The sequence below is a fragment of the Phycodurus eques genome, chromosome 19 (genome assembly GCF_024500275.1).
Source record: "Phycodurus eques isolate BA_2022a chromosome 19, UOR_Pequ_1.1, whole genome shotgun sequence".
Taxonomy (NCBI): domain Eukaryota; kingdom Metazoa; phylum Chordata; class Actinopteri; order Syngnathiformes; family Syngnathidae; genus Phycodurus; species Phycodurus eques.
This window is the reverse complement of record NC_084543.1, coordinates 9,091,942-9,116,737: the sequence shown is the minus strand read 5'-3', so window position 1 is coordinate 9,116,737 and position 24,796 is coordinate 9,091,942. Positions and strand designations below refer to the sequence as shown.

At 42.9% G+C, this 24,796-nt stretch overlaps 1 protein-coding gene across 1 annotated transcript in view; it reads left to right on the top strand.

The window, feature by feature from the left end:
* The first annotated feature begins 778 nt into the window (after positions 1 to 778).
* LOC133417745 (ankyrin-3-like) overlaps positions 779 to 24,796 on the top strand; it is an 83,715-nt gene continuing 59,697 nt past the window's right edge. The window contains 10 exon segments of the mRNA XM_061705815.1: positions 779 to 1,264; positions 14,749 to 14,850; positions 16,056 to 16,154; positions 16,242 to 16,340; positions 17,136 to 17,234; positions 19,944 to 20,129; positions 22,597 to 22,695; positions 23,605 to 23,703; positions 24,172 to 24,270; positions 24,370 to 24,567. Coding sequence (XP_061561799.1) covers positions 1,142 to 1,264; positions 14,749 to 14,850; positions 16,056 to 16,154; positions 16,242 to 16,340; positions 17,136 to 17,234; positions 19,944 to 20,129; positions 22,597 to 22,695; positions 23,605 to 23,703; positions 24,172 to 24,270; positions 24,370 to 24,567 — 1,203 coding nt within the window. The 5' untranslated portion in view covers positions 779 to 1,141.

The following is a 24,796-nucleotide window of genomic DNA, read 5'->3' as shown; positions in this document are numbered from 1 at the left end:
TGATAAATTTTTATTAATTCTGAAGTTAAATGAGAGAATGTTGCACAAAACATACATATATATATATATATATATATATATCCATCCATCCATTTTCGGTACCGCTTTATCCTCACAAGGGTCGCGGGCGTGCTGGAGCCTATCCCAGCTATCTTTGGACGAGAGGCGGGGTACACCCTGAACTGGTCGCCAGCCAATCGCAGGGCACATAGAAACAAACAACCAGTCGCACTCACATTCACATCTACGGGCAATTTAGAGTTGCTAATTAATGCAAATTAATGAAGGCAGATGTGTTAACCAGTCAGTCCTGGAAGAAAAACAGGTTTAAAGCAAATCCCAGAACTGCAAAAACAAGAAGCAAAATTGGGTTTGAAAAATCAAATTCCTCCCCTGATATTTTATTTTAAGGCCATATTATCCAGCCCTACTATGTAGTGTAGGAGAAGCTTGCAATTGAAGTGCTTCTTGATGCTGAAGTGCTAATTTGACCTTGGGTTAAGAACATGACATTTCATAACCACTATCATAATGAGAATCATGACACTCATGCTCTTATCCAACCTGCTTGCTTGCCAGAAATACATCCTCCATTATACTGTATTCACACTCCGAAAGTGTCAGATGTTACGAAGCAGAGGTTCTTCGTATACACCCCCTCGCCCCTCCCTTAGAAGCAACCCAGCCTCTCCCCTCCTTTCCTCCCTTCTCCCTCTCTTTCGCTCAACCTCTTTTCCGCCGCCGTTCCCATCCTGCCCATACATCCCGTCAAGAGTTAGGGAAGCGGATGGCTCGCGTCGAGCTCAGGTGCTTCTGGGGGACTCTGGGAACTGGTCTGCAACCCCGCCCCTCCTCCTCCATAGCAGGGGATGCAGCTTGAGCTTCTCTGTGGATGTGTGGACCTCCAGTAGGGATGAAAATCCCACCTGGAGATTATTTTTTGGGGGGGAAATGAAGGACAGTTGTGAGCAGGATCTCCAGGGGAACATCCCGACCCTCGAGTACAAATGCTAATTGACAACCAGGAGGGGGCGTGACAGCCACCTCAGACATAAAAAGGAAGATCATCACGAGCGGGAGGAGAAGATCCCCCCCAGCACCGTTGTTCTCGCCCACCTGTGTGGATTAAGCGGCGGACGGCATGGCGCACGCCGCCTCGCAGCTGAAGAAGAAGGCAGATGAGAACCTTGTGGCGGCCGAAGAAGAGCGGGAGAAGGAGCGCAAGCGGGCCAGAAAGCGGACGCGCGGCGACGTCAAGAAAAAGGTACAAAGGGAGGCAGATGGAGGGCTGGAAAACGTGCGTGTTGTGGTTGGCCCTTTGGGAATACTAAGACTTCAAAACCTGGATGAGGGAAAGAGGACATGATGGTATTTTAGGTAGTTGGGTTGCTATTAATATTTCAGTGTGTGTGTTGTCCTCATTGGTTAATTCAACAAATCATATAAATGCAATGTAATGAGGTGCTATGGTTATGTTCACCTCTTTCTGATTGGTTGCTGTCATCCCTTAGTGATGGAGTTTAGAGGCTGAAGATGCGTGTGTGTGGGTGCATGCGTGTGTCCATGCGCAAGGCTCGTGCACTCGAACTGTAAGCAGTCACGCCCTGCGGTTCCCCGCGTGTGTGACGTTTGTGTGCGTGTGTTTTTTTGGCCGTGTGCGCGCAACCAGGACGTCAAAGTTACAAACATCAGCGAGGTGATCAAGTCAGCAATAATCAATAGTCATTTGCTCGAATGTCAACGTTTCGATTGATTTGTTGGTTTTAGTGTGTGTGTGTGTATGTTCTCGCTTTTCTATTGTTGTGTGGCATCACCCTTGACGTCATTTTGTCTTTCTTTGGACATTTTTGCTGGTCCATGCAAGGGACGTGTTTGTTTTTTTCTTGTCTTTCTATCTTTGTGTGGACCATCCTTGACATTCCACATTTCTCTTTTGATGGGACATTTTGGCTGGTCCGCGCAAGGAAAATGCTAGCGTGAATGTGTCTATGTTTGTAGTTGTCTTTCTATCCTTGTGTGGCACCACCCTTGACACTTTCACCAGTTCTTGTTGATTCAGAGGCAGCAAAATCTGCTTCAGTGTGACCCCAATGGGAACAACCTTGGAAAAATAACTCTAATCACAAACAAGAATAACATGTTTCTGTGTCACTGTGCGTCTGTGTGAGTATCAGTGACATGGTGTGTGTGTGTGTGTGGTAGTGTGGTAGTAAAGGGGTATCTCCTATCCCAGGATAAACCCATAGTTGCCTATCCCGGGACGCTGCTTCTTGGCACCGTGATGGAAAAATTATCCTCACTCGATCCCCTCCCGATGCTTCAATTACCTTTTTCTTCAATCTTGGCCTCACTTTACCCCTCTCTCTCTCTCTCTCTCTCTCTCTCTCGCTCTCTCTCTCTCTCTCTCTCTGTCTCCCTCTCTCTGTCGTTCTCTCGCTGTCTCTCACTCTCCCGTTCTCTCTTAGGTAATATAATTAACAACAGTTCTCAGTATGAATGAGTATAATAATAATAATAATAACAATTACGTGAAGGAGTATAATACTGCAACAGAAATGCTATTTTTGTTAGCCTGGCATTTTGTATTGCGTGTTAGCATTAAAGATCCCATATTTTGGCTATTTAGACCTCCATAGAGTGACTCTCTAACTGTCCAGAAACTGACTGTGCAGAAAAGGCTCCTTTGACAGCTACTTCTGTTTGACCCACTTGTGAGAGCACACGTGTTTGTTATGTTGACAGTGCTGGCTCGGGAGCAGAGAGGTAGGCGGAGAGCTTCACTAGTGAGGTAGATATGCTCAAGAAATTCGAATGACCTGATTTAAGGCCTCTCGGCAGAAAAATGTATGGAGCTCAGGAGTATGTGGACGATTTAAATTCATATTTCACATGATTACTGAGGCACTATAGAGACAATATTACATCGCAAATACTAGAAAAAGTTGGTTTGGCAAAATACGAGATCTTTAAGACATCAGATTTTTATGTGATGAAGTTATGTGATGTTTGGTTGAATACACAATGTGAAAGTCTCTTTTTTTATGGTTAATTTTCCAGTAAACCTCAACTTGGTGTGGCAATAAGCAGCTTGAAACAAGCACATGACCTCTTTTTTGAAGAATTGTTCACTTTCTGCTAAACTGCTGCTTGTTGTGAAGTTTGCTCCTGCTATAGTGCTCATAATTCAGATTTTTGCTCACAACTCAAGTCAAATTGGCCAAGCAACGGCTCATATTTCAGTGTTGCCTCTTTGTATGCTACATATCTAATAATGGACATCACTGCAGTTTTATCACTGTATTATCCTTCCATCCAACCATGTTCTGCACCCCTTATCTTCACTCGGGTCGCGGGCGTGCTGGAGCCTATCCCAGCTATCTTCAGGAGAGAGGCGGGGTACACCCTGAGGTGGTCACAAGCCAATCGCAGGGCACATAAACAAACAACCAGTCACACTCACAATCACACCTAAGGGCAATTTAGAGTCGCCAAATATCCTACCATCCATGTTTTTGGGATGTGGGAGGAAACCGGAGTGCCCAGAGAAAACCCACGCAGGCACAGGGAGAAAGTGCAAACTCCACACAGACGAGGGCGGATTTGAACCTGGGTCCTCAGAACTGTGAGGCAGATGTGCTAACCAGCCGCCCACCGTGCCGTCTCACTGTATTATTTTTGTGAAAATTACTTGAATATACCATGACCATTACTTACAATTGTATTTTTTAATTGGAATTATATATATTTTTCAATAACCTTGACTTGAAAAAACAGTTCCATAACTGCCCTTGGAGAAAAGAAAAGAAATCTGTATCCTGCTTTTATTTAATGCTAGTAGTGTACATGATATGCAGACAGCACGGTAGTGCTTCGCACCTCTCACAGTCCATAGGCAGAGGTTTGGGGTTCGTACCTCAGGTCCGGCCTTCCTGTGTGGAGTTTGCATTTTCTCCCCATGGCTGTGTAGGTTTTGTCCAGGTAATCTGGTTTCCTTTCACATCCCAAAAACATGCGTGGTAGGTTGAATGAAGACTCTAAATTACCCGTAGGTGTGAATGTGAGTGTGAATGATTCTTTGTTTCTATGTGCCCTGTGATTGGCTGGCGACTGGTTCAAGGTGTACCCCGCCTCCTGCCCGAAGATAGCTGGGATAAGCTCCAGCCGCCCAGGACCCTCGTGAGGATAAGCAGTAAATAGATGGATGGATGATTGTTTGTCTATATGTGCCCTGTGATTAGCTGGCAACCAGACCAGGGTGTACACTGCCTCTTGCCGAATTTGAGCTGGGCTCGGCACCAGCATATCCGCAACATATGCGCAACTTTTTTTGTAAAAGCATTTTCCTCTTACATTTGAGTAGACCGATTATATAAAACTCTTCAATAATGCTAAATGACTCATAGCCTGAACCGTCTTCCTCCATCGGTCCATCTTCTTTTGCACGTCTCCATGTTTTTGTGTTTCTGTTAGCAAAGTCATGTGAGCAAGTGCAAGCCGCCGGCCTCGCTGAGGAGCGACGGTATGAATTATAGAAGACCTCCATTATAGAGGGAAGAGGAGAGAGGAAAGACGGAACATGGCGGGAAAGCGGTGGCAGTCAATAGAGGAAGCTTGTCGGCAGGACTTTCGCGGGACTGGGATGAAAATCTTTACACATGCTGGACAGGCTGTGGCGCTCACTGCTGGATGCAGAAGTTCATGAATTGTTCCCATTTGAGGTTTAAAACTCCAACTGTAGGGACAGTTTAACCAATTTCCCCCCTTCACCTATAGAAAAAAAGCAAGTGACAATGACATTTTTCAAAACAAATCCTTCTTTTCTTTTCAGAAAGTTTTGTTTCCCTGCATTAACTTCCATCAACATCCACAGGAATATATATAATAATATTTTTGTACAGATAATGTAAAAATAAGTGCTTCCTCTTGGAAAAATATGCCTGTTGTCAAATGATGTACAACCCCCAATTCCAATAAAGTTGGGACATTGCAGCAGCATACAATTATTTGCAAACCATGTTCAACCTATATTTAACCTATAGCAAATAATCATTAACTTAGAATTTTATGGCTGCAACACGTTCCAAAAAAGCTGGGACAGGTGGCAAGAAAGACTGAGACAGTTGAGGAATGCTCATCAAACATCTGTTTGGAACATCCCAAAGGTGAACAGGCTAATTGGGAACAGGTGGGTGCCATGATTGGGTATAAAAGGAGCTTCCCTGAATTGCTCAGTCATTCACAAGCAAAGATGGGGCGAGGTTCACCTCTTTGTGAACAAGAGCATGAGAAAAGAGTCGAACAGTTTAAGGACAATGTTCCTCAACGTACAATTGCAAGCAATTTAGGGATTTCATCATCTACGGTCCATGATTATCATCAAAAGGTTCAGAGAATCTGGAGAAATCACTGCATGTAAGCGACAAGGCCGAAAACCAACATTGAATGCCCGTGACCTTCGATCCCTCAGGCGGCACTACATCAAAATCCGACATCAATGTGTAATGGATATCACCACATGGGCTCAGGAACACTTCAGAAAACCAATGTCAGTAAATACAGTTTGGCGCTACATCCGTAAGTGCAACTTGAAACTCTAATATGCAAAGCAAAAGTCATTAATCAACAACACCCGGAAACGCCGCCTGCTTCTTTGGGCCCAAGCTCATCTCAGATGGACTGATGCAAAGTGGAAAAGTGTTATGTGGTCCGATGAGTCCACATTTCAAATTGTTTTTGGAAATTGTGGATGTCGTGTCCTACGGGCCAAAGAGGAAAAGAACCATCTGGACTTTTATGGACGCAAAGTTCGAAAGCCAGCATCTGTGATGGTATGGGGCTGTGTTAGTGCCAATGGCATGGGTAACTTACACATCTGTGAAGGCACCATTAATGCTGTAAGGTACATACAGGTTTTGGAGAAACATATGCTGCCATCCAAGCAACATCTTTTTCATGGACGCCCCTGCTTATTTCAGCAAGACTATGCCAAACCACATTCTGCACGTGTTACAATAGCGTGGCTTCGTAGTAACAGAGTGCGGGTACGAGACTGGCCTGCCTGTGGTCCAGACCTGTCTCCCATTGAGAATGTGTGGCGCATTATGAAACGTAAAATACGTCAACGGAGACCCCGGACTGTTGAACAGCTGGAGCTGTACATCAAGCAATAATGGGAAAGAATTCCACCTACAAAGCTTCAACAAATAGTGTCCTCAGTTCCCAAACGTTTATTGAATGCTGTTAAAAGAAAAGATGATGTAAAACAGTGGTAAACATGACCCTGTCCCAACCATAAAATTCTAAGTTAATGATTATTTGCTAAAAACAATAAAGTTTATGAGTTTGAACATTAAATACATTGTCTTTGTAGTGAATTCAATTAAATATAGGTTGAACATGATTTGCAAATCATTGTATTCTGTTTTTATTTATGTTTAACACAACGTCCCAACTTCATTGGAATTGGGGTTGTATGAAAACATGATGCAAAGTGGAAAAGTGTTCTGATAAATTGATAAATTAACATTTGAACTGTTCAAAAATTTATGCACAGCCTGCAGAGCTCTCATGGTCTTTTCCAATCTAGAGTTGTACAGACGACCTTAGCAAAATTGTGGCTTGGAAGCACATACCTCGGGTCAAACGTTTCAAACATGCGGATACATCACTGCTTTTGCAAAATATAAATGGCTATTATGTCTTTGCTATGTTCAGCACAATTGAGAATTGTGATCGCCTTCTGCCGGGATCCATTCTTGTCATACGGAAAACAATATGAAAATTATTCCACTCGTGTGTTTCTTAGTGGGAATTGAACTTACTTGTTACTTCTTTTGTTAGAGCGGGTTCATAAAAGTTTCTCCATAAAGTGACCAAATTGCTAAATTGGCAACACTGACTGTGCTTTTGTAAACTAGCTCCTCTCTGTTAGCAGCCATGTTGTTTGTGTAAGCAGTGCACGTCAGCGGGGACGTGCTTTGAACGACAGAAGCTACCCAAAAAATGTACTGACAAATGCTGTAAACTCAAATTAATAGATGACTTCCCAACACTGGTCTGTGTCACTTTTTGTTGTCATATTTAAAATTGATGGGGTGTCGTGCTTACATGTAGATGGGTTGGTGCACCGCACATATTCCTGTCAAGTCAGTATGCTTTTTGTGTTCATTTATTCATGACTGAGTGTTCTGCCTCAGAGGAGACCAGCACCACAGCAGTGGATCCTAACCCCCTTTTTCATCCTCTTTGTTATTATAGTTCAATATTTATTTCGACTGTTTACATGCAGTGTTTGCTTATGAGGTGTCTAACGCTGGGAGCGGTTAATGCTGGTGTCTGGACTGGTAAACATGGCCGCCTGCTGGGAATGCAGCAAAGCAAGACGGGCATGAACCACTCAGACACATGTTCGTATTTGCCCGCTGTTCGATGCCGCCGTGGAAAAGAGCGGAGGTGTACGTTTTATAGATGCCACACGTGTGTGTGAGTGTTTTTATCCTCCTCCATCTGAATCTGAAGAGCTGGGACTGCAGTAGCCAGCCGGCCAATCAGATCGCAGTGTTTCACAAGCAACCACAGACAGGACAAAACACACACGCACACACCTTTTTCCATCCTTTTCCCACCCATGATGATTTCATAATGTTAAAGCAACATTACATTCATTTTGTAAGGCTAGAATTGCTTACGATCGACAACATATAAAAGCAGTGTACACGAGACACTGTTTTTGTTTTCAATCGATGTTGAAGTTGACGCCATGTTTGAACACTAGGATTTGATGTTGGCTCTGAAGAAGTACTTCTCAGAGATGCTGCTCAGTGCTGCAGTGAAACACTTCACATGCCCTCGTTTGAATTTGAGTATACAGTTAAAACTTATACAAAATGTATGAAATGAATATAGTACATATAGTACACATGTAATACACATAGTACAAGGGGATGCAATGTATCATTCATGACACAGTGCTCTCATAACAAACCAAAATGAAAAACACCAGAAAGTTCCGCTACATTTCCACAGGAAATTTTAGGAGCTTCCGTTACCATGGCAACCTGTCCATCTCACTCTTTCATAGTCCCATGTCATAAAATACTAGAGGATGGATCATTAGGACAGTGTGTACGGGCACGTGTGCGTTCGTTTGTGTTGTTTGATGCGGTCACAGAAACAGTTTAACAGGCAGCTTGTAATTTATTGCAGCTTTTCAATTTCAAAGGACAAGATAGGCTAGGCTAACATGCTATCCCCCTTGAAAGTGTTTTGCCTCTGATATCTCAAGCAACCCATGAAAACACCTTAACTGGCATGGTGGTTGAATACTAAGATAACTCTGTAGCTGTGTTTTACCTCTTTGATACCTGGAGAAACATGCTGACACCTTTACTGTGGTGGTGGTTGGATGCTAAGCTAACTCATAAGACCCCTAGAAGTCAAGTTTACTTGTATAGCCCTTAATCACAAAAGAGTCTCAATGGGTTTCACAGGCTCACAGTTGGCAAAGACTGTCGTTACGCTATTTGATACGTGATGGAACTCGTGCTAACACCTTCACTCGAGTAGTGGCTGGATGCTAAGCTAATTCCCTAGCCTCCTAGAATGTGCTTCCTTGAACGAACTCATGTAAAGACCTTCACTGTTGTGGCTGGATGCTTAACTAACTGGCCTCGTACAAATTTGTGATTCACCTTTGTAATACCTGAGGGAACACATTCTAACACCTTCACTGGGGTAGGGTGTTTGAATTCTAGGATGACTCATTAGCTTCTTAAAACTCTTAAATTCCTGAAAGTAACGTGGACGAACACCTTTACTGGAGTGGTGTTTAAATGCTAAGATAACTCATTAACCTCTTAGTACTCTTTTATTCCTGATTGGAAAATGTGAACACCTTCACTGGAGTGGTGGTTGAATGCTAAGCTAACACGCTAGCCTGCTAGAATGTGTTTTAGTAGCTGAAATAACATTGTAACACCTTCACATGAGTGGTGCTGGATGCTAAGCTAACTTGCTTACCTCCTAGAAAGTGTTTTGCTACTTTAATACCTGAAGGAACCTCGTAAATCCCACTAATCTCTTTGCCCTCAAAGCCTTGTCTGCTGCCTTTGTGTATTTGTGTCTGTCTGCGGTATTTTGGACTGCGAGTGTAAGGTGAGCAAAGCACAGCATTTTTCTTTTTCTACGGCGAACAAGATGGCACCTTTACGTGGCCCTGCACGGCTTTTTGTAAACCTTACAGTAAGGTTGGCTTCGGGGGAGGTGATTTTAGATGCGGCAGTGTTCATCAAAACTTATGGTGGCAGCAGATGTCTGCTCCAGATATGGTGAGTCATACCGGACGACGTTTTGTAGATGTTGCCGCTTTAAGAAGGAAGTATCCCAAAATTGTGATGGAACACACTATTTGTTTGTTCAGGCTAACACCTCTGTCAATGATATCGAATAATACCAGAAAAAATGAAATAATTTGGTTGCAGTTGTGAGCCATAGAACTCCCAAAAATGAACATGCACTTATTTTTACCTTTTCAACTCAAGTACCAAGGTCATGTTGTGTCATATAACAGTCAAAATCAACAGAGATCTTAATGTGGGACATCACTATATATCCCTGAAATCCCTGGATGAAATGGCCTCGCCAGGTATAGATTTTTTTTTTTAATGGAGAAGTTTCCCAATGTATGACACTACGGCTACTAACATTTGAGAATATGTACAGTGCTTGCGAGCTCTGCCACGATGGCCGGTTCGCAACACTTCACTCTTTCATCATCAGAGTTCGAAAAACGGTCGTAATAATCGGCCGGGCAAGTACGGGCAAATTGTAAGTCATGAAAATTTTGTGTTTCAGACCGAAATACTTATATCACCAAAACAACCCTGCCGAGACAGGATGTGATGACGCAAGGAAAAACTGCGACTGGCACGCGCTTGACTGGAGAAAGGGCCACGAATTAGGGTTGGCCTCAAGTCGATAGCCGAAGCTAACGGGTTGAGGCATACTCTGATCACTGCGAGCCTTAATAGATTATACCAGCGGCAGTGGGACCACAGAATGGCAGCGAGGAACAAGTGCTGTGACGTAAAGTGAAGTTTCATCGCCAGATTATTATGTCCAATAATGTGAGGACAACAACTGTGTGCTAACGAGAACTTTTTTCATCATAGAAGTTGTAAGACAACGCGCATCGACACAAACTTTACGGCACTGTGTTGTCGCTGTCGGAATACGGCATACAGCCGGCGTGTGTAAAGCATAGATAACATATACTTACTGTATTACGTGGTTATTTATCTCTATGGTGTAAATTTAAAAAAAATGTCTCCACATGAACATGTACTGAAACAAAGGCACAAAGGCCTAGCTGAAATGGTGATTGGGGGGGGGGGGCAAGCTAACAAATGATTGCTAGGTATCGAATTACTGGGAACTACTTTTCAAAGAAAACCTATGGACAATTTAATGGTCAAGAAACACAAAATGTTTTTGGAATGTGGGAAGAAGGAGAACATGTAAAATCTCAGAGCTGAGATTCAAATCTCAAACCTCAGAACTGTAAAGCAGATGTGCTAGCTAACCACTGGCTCACCATGTTGTCCTCAAGGATAATACCTCATGAAAATATAAAAATAAGATCTTGTGTCTGCCTTCCTCTCACATTCCAAAAACATGCATGCTAGTTTCATTGATGACCCTAAATTGTTGTAGGTATCAATGCTGTTTCTCTTTATGTGTCCTGGGATTGACAGCCCACCCTACCTCTCGTCCGAAGTCAGCTGGGATAGGCTCCAGCTCACAGGTGACCCTAACTAGAATAAATGCTATAGCAAACACACAAACACACATGCACTGTTTTGTGTCACTAGTTGAGATTAGTGGCGGAACTCTTCCGTCTAACCTCCACGAGGACCCCCCCCCCCACCATGCTCTGGACTTTCTCACTGCATGCCAGGTATTTTTAGCTTTGACATAATGCCCCTATCTCTCTCGACCACTATCTCTCTCTCTTTCTTCCTCCTCAGTCAGTCAGTGTAGTGCTAGCTAGCAACGAGCGCTCAGGTTTCTGCAGGCTGAGTCTCAACATGGCCGTGGAGGAGGCGGCTGACTGTCCCGTGGTAAGTCTTCATCATGGTGGGGGAGCATGAGATGGACCCCCTCTCCACTCTCATCCCTTTTGAGAGGACAAGGCATTTCAGGCCTGTAGGGATTTCGCTGCTTCTTAGGGGGTTGTTCTTTGGGGGTCGCGATGCTCCGCAGTGGTGCGCTGGTGCTGCCTTGCTGCAGCCTTGATTGAACCTGCGTACATCCCTCATCATGATGATGAGGATGATCATGTGTTTGCGTGTTTTAGGTGCATGCTGACACACATGGAGGTAAACACCTGACCTTGGAAGACAGCAATTCATGGTTTAGTAAAGGCTACAAAGAAAAATAACAATCTTTGCTGTCACAGGCAATGATGAAAATGCAAATGGTTCATAATTTGGTGTCGCTCATTTGTCTAGCGCGTATGTTTCAAGTTTGGGAATAATTGGGCAAAATCTGTAGGGCAAGTTTGTCTTTGAAGGACTCCTAGAAATGACCCCGTAAAATGGCCACTTCAAACTTAAATGAAATGAAATGACAGAATTCCTGTGTCTTTTCGGGCATGAATTCTTGAGACTTTTTTGTGGGTCTACTCATGATAGATGTGCCCACAAAATGTCATGTTGCGAAGTGAAACTGACTTTGTAGGCTGAATTTCCAAACATTTAGACGACTCCTGGAAATGATCAAATTGACCTCAGTATGGCTGTTTTGAACAAAAATGGCAGACTTACGGTGTCTTTTCCGGCAAGGCTTCTTGAGACTTTTTTGTGGGTCTACTCATTATAGACACGCTTGCCAAATTATATGTTGCCAAGTGAAACTGGCTCTTTGGGCGGAATTTTCGAAACATTCAAAGGACTTGCAAAAGACCAAATTGGCTGTTTCAAAACCAAATGGTAGAATTCTTTTGTCTTTTTGGGCATGGCTTTTTTTTTTGTGGGTCTACTCATGATGAACATGCCTACTAAAATTTACGTTACTAAGTGAAATGTTTGGCCAAGCTTGAACCTTTTGGAGTAGACGTAGTCGAGCTTTACGTAATCAAATTTCACCACCATGTTCTGCTCACGCGCACTGACGAAAACTCAAATTTTCAGTTTTCAGTTTAGCGTCCGCGGTTCAAATTTTGTCGCAATCGTATAACATTTTTAAAAGGGGCTAGTTTTGGAAGAACAGCTGGAAATGGCCAAAGTTACTCTAAAATGGCCGCTTCAAGGAAACATGGAGGACTTAGTGTGTCTTTAGCATTTTGTTTTAATAATGTTTGAACATTTGAAGAGCGTAAACAAATTTGTGGTGCTTGCTTGCTGGCATATGTCCCACTAGAATGCATGTCAAAAGAGCCACGGTTGCATTCTTGGCATATCTCGAGATTCATTGGAAGGCTTCTGGATGGCATGAGGAAGGTCACGCCGGTCGTTTTGTGTTCGTGTTGTCATCCAGAGTCACCTATTGAGCATTTGTGTCAATCAGCCAAAACTGCATTTTTAATTGTATAAAAAGAACTTCACACTTTTAAAAGTAAAAGGTAGGGCGGCGCGAAAAGTCTTTAAAAAATTTCATGACAATTGAGTTTTCAGATTTGTAATTCTTTTTTTGTTTGGTCACCTTTGCTTAAAGAAAAAGCAAACGACTGACATTATTCAAAACAAGTTTTGCTTTTTCTTTTTTCCCCTTCTGGGATTTGCTTTATTTACCCTGATACCAAACATGTTTTTTTTCCCCCAGCATCAACTTCTGCAGAAATAATATAAATAAATATAATATCCATCCATCCATCCATTATCTTAGCCGCTTAGCCTCACAAGGGTCGCGGGAGCGCTGGAGCCTATCACAGCTGGTCGCCAGCTAATCGCAGGGCACATATAAACAAACAACGATTCGCGCACACATTCACACCTAACACTTAACAATAAATCTCTGGAATTTTTTTTTTTAATCTTTTACGAAAATAATCATTATTTGAAGCCGCAGTATGAATAACCTACAATTGACATGTACCTGAAGCAGCCTCCGAAGTGTATATCAAACTAGTAGCCCTCATTCATCAGTATCCAAGATGTAGTCCTCAGTGTCAAAAACAGTGAGTGCATCACTCCCTCTCGTGTGATGTTGCTGAATTGTTGTTGATTTGCTTTTGTATAATCAATAATCAATACAAAATAAACAACAGTAATTGGTTCATATACAGTAATCGAAAAAAGGATTTTGCAATAAAGTAATTCAAGATACATTTTCATCCAATTCGACTAATCGATGGAATAGTTAATCCATCCATCCATCCATTTTCTGAGCCGCTTATCCTCACAAGGGTCGCGGGAGTGCTGGAGCCTATCCCAGCTAAGTTCGGGCAGGAGGCGGGGTGCATGTTCTCCCCCGTGCCTGCGTGGGTTTTCTCCGGGTACTCCGGTTTCCTCTCTCTAAATTGCCTGTAGGTGTGAATGTGAGTGCAAATTGTTGTTTGTTTGTGTGCCCTGCGATTGGCTGGCAACCAGTCCAGTTCAGGGTCTACCCCGCCTCCTGTCCGAAGTTAGTTACAAAAGCAAATCAACAACAATTCAGCAACATCCCACGAGAAGGAGTGATGCACTCACTGTTTTTGACACTGAGGACTACATCTTGGATACTGATGAATGAGGGCTACTAGTTTGATATACACTTCGGAGGCTGCTTCAGGTAATTATTATTTTCGTAAAAGATAAAAAAAAAAAAATGTCCATAGATTGATTATGATTCAGTTACTGGTTTGGTCTATAACATGTCAGAAAATAGGGAAAAATGTTGATCATTGTTTTCCAAAGTAAAAGCAGATGTTTCCAAATGTCTTATTTTGATTCAACACAAAAGATAAATAATCAGTCTGCTTTCATGAAGGACGACAGAAATCAGAAAACATTTACACTTGAGAATCTCACATCAGACGATTTGGGCAATTTTAAGGTAAAGACTCTTAAATGATAAAGAGATTATAAAAATTGTTGTTGATTAATTTGATGTTCGACTACTTGTCGATTAAATGTGACACCTCTGGGCACCATGTGTTTGGAGATGTTCAGCGGGATTGACTCTATGATTGCCTTCCACTGGGGTTCTTTCTTGTCCTGTTTTTTTTTTTTTTTTTTTTTGGCTCTTCCCTTTCACGCGGCAGATCCTGTGCTCTTACCTCAGAAGCTGGGTTGACCTTCACACCCCTTCCATGTCCCTGCCTTTCACACACAACCCATTAAAGCGGGCACATTATATTATAATAATTGTGTGCGTCAATGCCAGCATCTGGTGTGACGTATACAATGCTTTTGACACAACAGGGCGGGGAGAAGCGAGTGTCGGGTGCTAAACTTCACACCCTGTGTTCTGGTTCTCCGTGAATCCCTTTCACACGGCCTACGCGGTGCCCCCAGTACTACAGAGGAAGCTAGGAAATTTGCAGGGTTACCCATAAAACCCCTCTTCCATGTCGTGCCTTTCACACAGAAGCTGCTCCATCTTTTGTCTCGCAAAACGCCAAACGAGCAAAACACACTGAGTTAATCCGTTGATTAACTAAATGAACTGAGGTCATTCCAGCACTTAAAATCCACAACCGGAAAATGACATAATTAACAAAATATTGTTTTAATTTGGTGTGTCATCTTTTTTTTTTTTTTTTTTTTGCAGACGGACGTGAACGCTTGTTACCTACGAGCAGCTCGCGCCGGAAACTTGGAAAAGGCTTTGGATTACTTGAAGAATGGCGTGGACATAAACATTTGTAATCAGGTAACCTTTTTTGAAACTCAGTTGAATGAGTGCACTTAAAGGAGATGTGTTATTCTTTCTTTCTCAATTTAAAACAGCTCTCTGGTGCCTGTGACTAGCTTTACTCTGATTAAGAATTGGAACACACTATTTGTCCTCTTTCTAGAGGACAAATAGTGTCAGCCTGGTTGGAGGGGACGGTCCTGTCTCATGCAAATGAGCCACTGCTCATCCTGCCAAGCCTCAACTGCAGGGCCACTGCCGAGTACGGCTATTGTCACCATGACAACTCGGAGTGGAGCTAGGGGCTGGCAGCGTCGAGTCTTAAATGAGACATACACTTTTTTTTACCGCAATATAAATCAGTACTCGCGTGTCTATGGCATGCTTTTGTCAAAATACCCCAAGGATAAAGAATTATAGACTTATTTTTCCAGGATATTTCTTGCCATGGTGAAATCAGCTTGATTGAAAAGCGGTTCTGTCTCATGCAGTCCGCCAACCCTCATGCCACCCCAGATTCTGCTGAGCCCGGCTTTCGTTAGAATGACAACCAATGGGCTGGAACTCACGGGCGCGTTCCTGCAAGATACATGCCGTCTCCTCTTCCGCCTCTCGGTGGCGAGTATTCGTGCTGGTCGGCTGCTTACGTTATTATCAGAAGCTAATGCTGGTAACAGTGTTAGCTAATTTCAATCTGTGCCAACACTGCAGCTGGGCTTACCTTTTTTGACATGATAGTGCTTGAAAGTGGTTCTTTTTCTCTGGATCTTGAACCAGCCTAGCTGATCATATTATTTGCTCATGAACTTGTTGTGGCTTTGGTTATCACGTTACTTAGCACTACTTTCGGGTCACAGTAAGGCGGAAGTGCAAAACGGCTCGTTTGCAGAACAAGATCATGAAATATTTACAATGATGTTTTTTTGTGTGTTTAATTTCACACTTGAAGGTTGGGCAGGCACTTCAGACACTCAACTTTTTGTATGCAAACATTGAAAGGTCAATTTCTAATAATACTGTATGTCCCCCTTAAAATTTAGTGCAGTCTTGTTGCCCATTCCGAACCCTCTAGTGACTCTTTCCAAAAAGCGGATCCATTTAAGTGGCGTATGCAGCGGACAGGTCTCTAAACACTAATGCAGTAGGCGTGGTTTTTATGTAAATCAGCCAAGTTGTGATGTCACAAATCATCAAAATTTCTAAGCGTTTGTATGTCTCAACAGAATGGCCTCAACGCACTGCATCTGGCCTCCAAGGAGGGCCATGTTGAGGTGGTGGCCGAGCTCCTCCAACAGGGCGCCAAGGTGGATGCTGCAACCAAGGTGTGTCGCACATACATTAATGGGTAATGACACCGTACGCGTTTGCACATTTCCCAACGTTGTTTTGGGGCTTTTTGTCTGGCGCAGAAAGGCAACACTGCGCTGCACATTGCGTCTCTGGCCGGCCAGATGGAAGTGGTGAAGGAGCTCGTCACGCACAGCGCGAACATCAACGCGCAGTCGCAGGTAAACGGGAGAAAACAATACACTAAGTGTCTTGGTTGCAAAGTCTGTGCTCATGCAGTGAAGACGCACACATTTATCTGTGTGCGTGCGTGTGCCTGTGATTCACTCGAATCAGCACGTCCACAGCGCCGCCTGATCCAAATTCGTACATCTAAACCGGGGATGGGCAAACTTTTGTGCTCATGGGTCACATTTTATTTTTAAAACGGACAGATGGGCCAGGTCATTCGTAGATCAGGTTAAAAAATATAGTTGTAAAATATGTAGAATAGTTTATTTTAATAATAAAATCAGGCATTCTTCAGTGTTTTAATTTTATTCATAAAGTAATGGTTAAATGTACAGTATATGCAAAATTGGCTGTTCCATCAGCCCCCAAAATCGCTTCACTGGTCTATACGGTGCTCCCCTCTCCCTTGATATAAACACATACAGATCCAGCCTTGGATCTGTATGCCATGGCAAATGCAGTGATGTCATTGTTTTGTAGGAGGAACAATAGGGACGTGGAGATTGCCACAGGCAAACGAGGATGGCTTTTAAAGCTTAAAAGTGCTGATGTTTTAATGGAATTTGTGTGCAGATATGAAGATATGCTATGATGAGCGCGCACTCATGTATGCACCCGCACACACTTGCATAATCAGCTGTAAGCTATGTAAAGAGGTGACAGTATGTGCAAGGAGCGTGTGTGTGACAAGGGTGAAATGTCACTGCAGTGTTTTATGATTGACACTTGGAGCTTTGTAACCACATGCATTGCTGGAATTAAAGTTGTTTTGTTTTTCTTTCCAGAATGGCTTCACGCCCCTGTACATGGCGGCGCAGGAGAATCACCTGGACGTGGTGCACTTCCTGCTGGACAACGGCTCAAGTCAGAGCATTGCCACAGAGGTGACTGTCGGATGAATACGACATACGCCTAAGAGAGTCAGACTCCATCGCATTATTCAAATCCCAACTCAAAACTCACCTGTTCAAACTGGCATAGTCCCCTCGAAATCGACACCATGAACTTGACTTATTTTTATGTTAATATTTTATTGGATTTTGTTTTTATTATCTTCTAAGCTTTTATTTTCTGACCGGTGACCTTGGGTGATTTGAAAGTTGCCTCCAAATAAAATTTATTATTATTATTATTGAATTATAATATAAAGACCTAATTGAATAAATAAACAATAGATACAGCAAAAATACATTTAAAACCCCTTCAATAAAAACAAATGCAATACAAAATGTACGGAAATAAAAAGTAAAAAAAAAAACTTTTTATGTTTATTTTGGATTTTGCTGCACATTTTGATCTAAAAGGACTATAAGCATCACTTCCTCCCTTCCTTTTGCGCAGTGCTTCTCAAATAGTGGGGTGCGACCCCCTGGGTGTGTGTGTGTGTGTGGGGGGGGGGGTCGCGTTGCGATGCCAGGGGCAGCGTGTGAGACCCTGAAGAACATTATTGCCGTACTAAAATAAAGTGTAATTGCACATCCACTGGAGTAGATGGCAGTCTATATCTCTTTCTTTTGTACAACCCCAATTCCAATGAAGTTGGGATATTGACTTAAACATAAATAAAAACAGAATACGATGATTTGCAAATCATGTTCAACCTATATTTAATTGAATACACTACAAAGACAAGATATTTAATGTTCAAAACTTTATTATTTTTAGCAAATAATCATTAACTTTTTATGATTTTTATGGCTGTAACACAGCTGGGACAGGTGGCAAAAAAGACTGAGAAAGTTGAGGAATGCTCATCAAACACCTGTTTAGAACATCCCCCAGGTGAACAGGCTAATTGGGAAAAGGTGGGTGCCATGATTGGGTATAAAAGGAGCTTCCCTGAATTGCTCACACAATTCATTCACAAGCAAAGATGGGGCGAGGTTCACTTCTTTGTGAACAAGTGCATGAGAAAACAGTTTAAGGACAATGTTCCTCAACGTGCAATTGCAAGGAATTTAGGGATTTCATCATTTACGGTCTATAATATCATCAAAAGGTTCAGAGAATCTGCAGAAATCCCTGCATGTAAGCGGCAAGGCCGAAAACCAACATTGAATGCCCGTGACCTTCGATCCCTCAGGTGGCACTGCATCAAAAACCGACATCAATGTGTAATGGATATCACCACATGGGCTCAGGAACACTTCAGAAAACCAATGTCAGGAAATACAGTTTGGCGCTACATCCGTAAGTGCAACTTGAAACTCTACTATGCAAAGCAAAAGCCATTTATCAACAACACCCAGAAACGCCCCTGGCTTCTCTGGGCCCGAGCTCATCTACGATGGACTGATGCAAAGTGGAAAAGAACCATCCGGATTGTTATGGACTCAAAGTTCAAAAGCCAGCATCTGTGATGGTATGGGGCTGTGGTAGTGCCATTGGCCTAGGTAACTTACACATCTGTGAAGGCACCATTAATGCTGAAAGGTACATACAGGTTTTGGATAAAAAATGCTGCCATCCAAGGAACTTCTTTTTGATGGACGCCCCTGCTTATTTCAGCAAGACAATGCCAAACCACATTCTGTACGTGTTACAACAGCGTGGCTTCGTCGTAAAAGAGTGTGGGTACGAGACGGGCCTGGCTGGAGTCCAGACCTGTCTCCCATTGAAAATGTGCAGCGCATTATGAAGCGTAAAATACGACAACGGAGACCCCGGACTGTTGAACAGCTGAAGCTGTACATCAAGCAAGAATGGGAAAGAATTCCACCTACAAAGCTTCAACAATTAGTGTCCTCAGTTCCCAAACGTTTATTGAATGTTGTTAAAAGAAAACAAAAGGTGACCCTGTCCCATCTTTTTTGAGACGTGTTGCAGCCATAAAATTCCAAGTTAATGATTATTTACTAAAAATAATAAAGTTTATCAGTTTGAACTTAAATATCTTCTCTTTGTAGTGTATTCAATTAAATATAGGTTGAACATGGTTTGCAAATCATTGTATTCTGTTTTTGTTTAACACAACGTCCCAACTTCATTGTAATTGGGGTTGTACTTTCGTCAATGTTTATAAGGATTAGATTAGATTATCCTTTACATACAATGTTATATAGAGGTGTACTCGCGGGGGCTGCGGGGGGGGGGGGGGGTTCACAAATTGTTTTCTTCTTCCTGGGGGGGTCGTAACAGAAAACAATTGAGAAGCACTCCTTTAGCATATGTTAGCTCTATGGTTCATTAGCATTAGCATGTCGTATTGTTCATTTAACATCTTGTGTTACCCAATTGCATTTCTCCATCATCTCGTGTCAATTTTGTTTCAATGACATCTTGTACTTGCTAAATATGCCTCTCTGCCATCATGTGTTAGCCAACCATGTTTGTTTATTTCGTTTAATTGTTAGGGACCATGTACAAATGACAGTGTTCAAGAAGAAAATACTTGCGCTGTGTTCTGTGAGCTAACTTATGTGTATGAAGGCTTATGTATATAAGCCTTCATACACATACCAGAAATGATAGTAAAACAGACACTACATTATACAGTACATAAGTAAAAGAACAGGGTAAAAAGTCCAAGTAAGCATCCCCACCCCAACAACCCTTCCCATTATCTAGTCCCATTTCTCCGCCTGTTTCTGCAGGATGGATTCACGCCGCTGGCGGTGGCACTGCAGCAGGGCCACGACCAGGTGGTGTCACTACTCCTAGAGAACGACACCAAGGGCAAGGTGCGCCTCCCTGCGTTGCACATCGCCGCCAGGAAGGACGACACCAAGGCCGCCGCCCTCCTCCTGCAGAGCGACCACAACGCCGACGTGGAGTCTAAGGTAGGCGAATCTTACCATGGCGTTTTCGGTCGCGTCTGATCACAAAGAAGCGGAGTCGTGTGGCGTCCTGTTGTGCGTCCGCTCCCCTTTTTAGTCATTTCATGGAGTGCGTACCCATCATGCCGCTTGGTGCCGCCATGGTCTCGTTGTTGTCGTGGTACTCTAACCACAGCCCATTCTTTCTCGTCCCGTCCCCCTTTGACCTTCTGTTTCTAGATGATGGTGAATAGAACAACAGAGGTACACACATTCTCTTGCTCTACTCTTCCTCTCCTCCTCCTCTTCCTCCTCCCCATGATCGTCATAGCAAAGCCTTCAGGCTGCTAGCATGGAAGCTAAATGCTAGCATGAAAGCTTTTGCTGCCTCTTTTTGTGCACCTGAAGCCTGCATCTCATTTACACGTTGTACACACAAACACACACATACTCCACTGTGTGTGTGTGTGTGTGTGTGTGTGTGCATATGTACTGTATGTATGTGTGTGTGCACGCTCACATGTACACGGTGTGTGGTATCAAGGAGTTAATATTATTACCAAAAAAGAATAAGCGATTGTTCTTAATTTTAATAGTAGCCAAGCATATTAGCATGGATGCAAATACACCATCATTTTTGTAACTCCTGTGATTTGTTGTTGTTACATATTCTTCTTTAATTTGGCAGGTGCATAGTCACAAGTGGCACCATTTTGAATTTGAATTTCACTGTGATGACAGCAATAAGTCATCAGCTAATAATTTCATCAATATGTATTGTAACCACTGACAGTCAAGCTATTGTTTATAGTCATACAAATCTCAAGGAAATAAGGTATTTTTCTAGTTATTGATAAAAGATGCAGCACTATTAGAGCTGAGCGATAAAAATAACATTTAGAATTTTAATCGATTTTTTTCCCCCTTTCGTGTATAGAAAAAGCAAATGACATTAACATTATTCAAAACAAGCTTGCTTTTGCTTTGTTCCCCTTCTGGGATTTGCTTTAGTTCCCCTGATACCTGAAACGTTGAATTTCTTTTATTTTCCCTGCAAGTTTTTCTTTTTTTTTTCAAGCATTAACGTGCATCAACTTATATTGTGTGTCCAGGAGACCAGGTGGAAAGGCAGTCAGGCTAGAACTTTAGGTGCAGGCTTTCAATAATTTTACCATGGTGTAGATGGGAAGAGAAATGGAGTAGGGGTTATTTCAAAGGAAGAGTTAGCTAAGAATCTCTTGGAGGTGAAAAGAGTATCAGATCGAATGATGAGGCTGAAACTTGAAATTGAGGGTGTTATGTATAATGTGATTAGCGGCTATGCCTCACTGGTAAAATGTGACCTAGAGGTGAAAGAGAAATTCAGGTAGGAGCTAGACAAAGTAGTTCTGAGCATCCCAGACAGAGAGAGAGAGTCGTGATTGGTGCGGGACAAGCCGGAAGGAAAAGAAGAACGTGCATCAACGTCCACGGAAATAATAGAAATAAGTTTTTCCTCTCCACGATCTTCAATTAATTTACATTTGTAACATTCTACAAACTTAATCAAATGCGCCTTCAAATTACATGGCTCCGCTGGTCCATCTCTCGCTCTCTCACAGTCTTTTCACATGAACCTTGGCAAAATATGTGCGGCTTGGAAGCACATACCTCAGGTCAAAAGTTTCTAACATATTGATAAATCCCCACTTTTGCAACTTATAAAATGGCGCATCGTGTCTTTGAAAATGTTCAGTGCGATTGACTTGGTGATGGCCACCTACGAATTCCTTTCTTGTCATACACAAAACAGTGTTAAACGTTTTGCACTGATGTTGTCGTTTCGTCACGGGAACTAAACTCAGTCGTTTTTTTGAAGAATAGTCGCTAGAGGGGTCAGAAAAGTCACTAGTGACCAAATCGCTAAGTTGGCAACACTGATTGTGTTTCTGTAAACGAACTCCTCTCTGGTCACAGCCATGTTGTTAGTGTGAGCAGTTCCCATCACCGGGGACTTGCTTTGAACTACAAAAGCTGCCCAAAAATTGTCCTGACAAATAAACTAAATTTTTTAAAAAATCGATAAAATCGATTAATTCGTCAGCTTAATGATGATGTAAATGTTGCATATTATCCTTTTATATTAATGTTTTCAATTGTGGCGATACGTGTGCTGTAAAGAATCCTATTTTGCCTTTGTGATATGTTTCAAGATGTTTTCTTTTAGTTTTTTTGGAGATACAGTGGTTGTTGCAGATGCATGCTCTCCTGCATGTCTAAATTTGATTTAATCTTAGTTCTGGTGTTTCCAACAACTAAACACTGCTCTTGTGTTATTGTACTTGCACGCTATTCATTTGACAGGAGCCGATGTGCTTTTTTCTCGAGAAAATCTCTGTTCCTGGGCTTGCTGCAGCTTTGCCTCTTCTATCATGCTTTGCTCTTGCGGCAAAAAAACTTTCTTGCCGCCTCGTTTTAATGTTTTTTTGTGTGTGTGTTTGTGCGCCTTAAGAGCGGCTTCACGCCTCTCCACATCGCCGCTCACTACGGCAACATCAACGTAGCCACGCTGCTGCTCAACAGAGGCGCCGCTGTCGACTTCAAGGCACGGGTTAGTGTGTGTGTGTGATACAAGTATGTGCCAGCTGTCCTTGTCACTTTGCTGAATTACACACGTGTTGCACGTATGTCAATTGTCCTGTAGAGACCGATGTATAGTACAGAGCCCCTAAAGGGACATGGGTTAAAAATACAAATAAAATATGTTGCTTATGAGCGGCAGAAAGTTTTTCTCATGGGGACGAGAAACATATTTGCATGTGAGTCGTAACGTGTATTTAACGTGTTTCCAGTGGATGGTAAGCTGAGAGAATTACAGTAGAAGAGGAAGTACTATTTTTCCTAAAAATACAGACTATACCAGAGAGTGTCATCGACCAACTAAAAGAAAAGTTGAAGATGTTAATTGTAGTCTGAATGATGAACCTACCCTCACCCTGTCATTTTCACAAATAAACCCAAACTGATATGTTGATAATTCTCTCCCACATAATGCGTTCTTGCAGCACGCTACTTTCTGGTGTGCACATGAAAACATTCTGGTGCCCATGTTTTAATTTTATTCCACCCAACCACCCCCCCCCTCCCCCCTCCACTATGTCTTTTTAGGGCGTATAGTGTGGGAAATCTTAAGATCCATAACATTTTGTGAAAAAATGAAATTCTGTCAGAAACAAATTAAATCTTTATAGCAGGAAAATCATTACAATGCCACACAGAAAAGCACTTTAGAGCACACAATGGTGCCCTGAAAAGTGATCTTTTTGGAGATGTGAGAATTCTGCCCAACGCCAGTGATATGTGCCCTGCGGTTTGCTGGCAACCAGTCCCAGGTGTACCCCGCCTCCTCCCCAAAGTCATCTGGGATAGGCTGCAACTCACCTGTCACCCTAATGAGGACAAGCAGTATAGAAAATGGATGGATGGATGGATGTTACATTATATTTTCCTTTGTGTCCAGAATGACATCACTCCGCTGCACGTGGCCTCCAAGCGCGGGAACGGCAACATGGTGCGCCTCCTGGTGGAGCGAGGAGCCACGATAGACACACGGACCAAGGTCTATACGCACGTCGCGCACATATGCGAACGCACATGCACACGTGATCTGATGGACATTGGGCACTATGTAAAAAAGGAAAAAGCGTGAGGCATGTAGACTGTTAATAATTATCTGAACTGGTGAACTCTACCCCTATCCCCATTCCACTCATGTTTTAGCGGGAATGGAAGTTTCTCATCACTTTTTTGAAAAATTGTTGCTTAGGGTAGTCTGCTTTTATAAACTAGCTCCTATAATTGCATTGGGGGGTAAAAATACCACAGAAAGTTTTGAATAAGCGGGGATAAACCACCAATAGGCATTTTCCGGGGTTAGGTCGCAACACAGCAAAAAAATTATTGAAAAATGAATAAGCCAAAAGCCGATTCTGCGGGTGCTAATCCTGTGTGGGGGTCCACTGTATAAGGTAGTGGATTATGGTGAGGAGAATCTTGCTGTACTTGACTTGTGTGTTCGATGCCTCAGGATGGTTTGACGCCGCTGCACTGCGGAGCCCGTAGCGGCCACGAGCAGGTGGTGGAGATGTTGCTCAGCAGAGGCGCTCCCATTCTCTCCAAAACAAAGGTAACGCCTCCAAGCACCCTTCTGCCTCACGCTCATCGTCACACTTCTCGTGAGCCTTCACGCTGAGATCTTTGTCCTCAACGCTCCCCCCCCCCCCAGAACGGTCTGTCTCCGCTCCACATGGCAACGCAAGGCGACCACCTCAACTGCGTGCAGCTACTGCTGCACCACGATGCGCCAGTGGACGACGTGACCAACGACTACTTGACGGCACTGCACGTCGCCGCCCACTGTGGTCACTACAAGGTGGCAAAGGTCATCGTGGACAAAAAGGCCAACCCCAACGCCAAGGCCCTGGTCAGTAGGCAAAACCTTTCCTTTAAGTCTGCCATTTTCTTACTTTCATCATGCATTCCCTTTATACAGTGGTACGTTGATTTACAAGTGCCCCAACTTGTGAAGCCATCGCTTGGTTGATTATTTATTTATTTTTTACTTTGTGTTGGGAGCCAACACTTGCGGCACTGCTCGATTTAAGTGGAAAAAAACAAAATTGACTCGGTGATTGCCATCAGGCTCCTTGTTA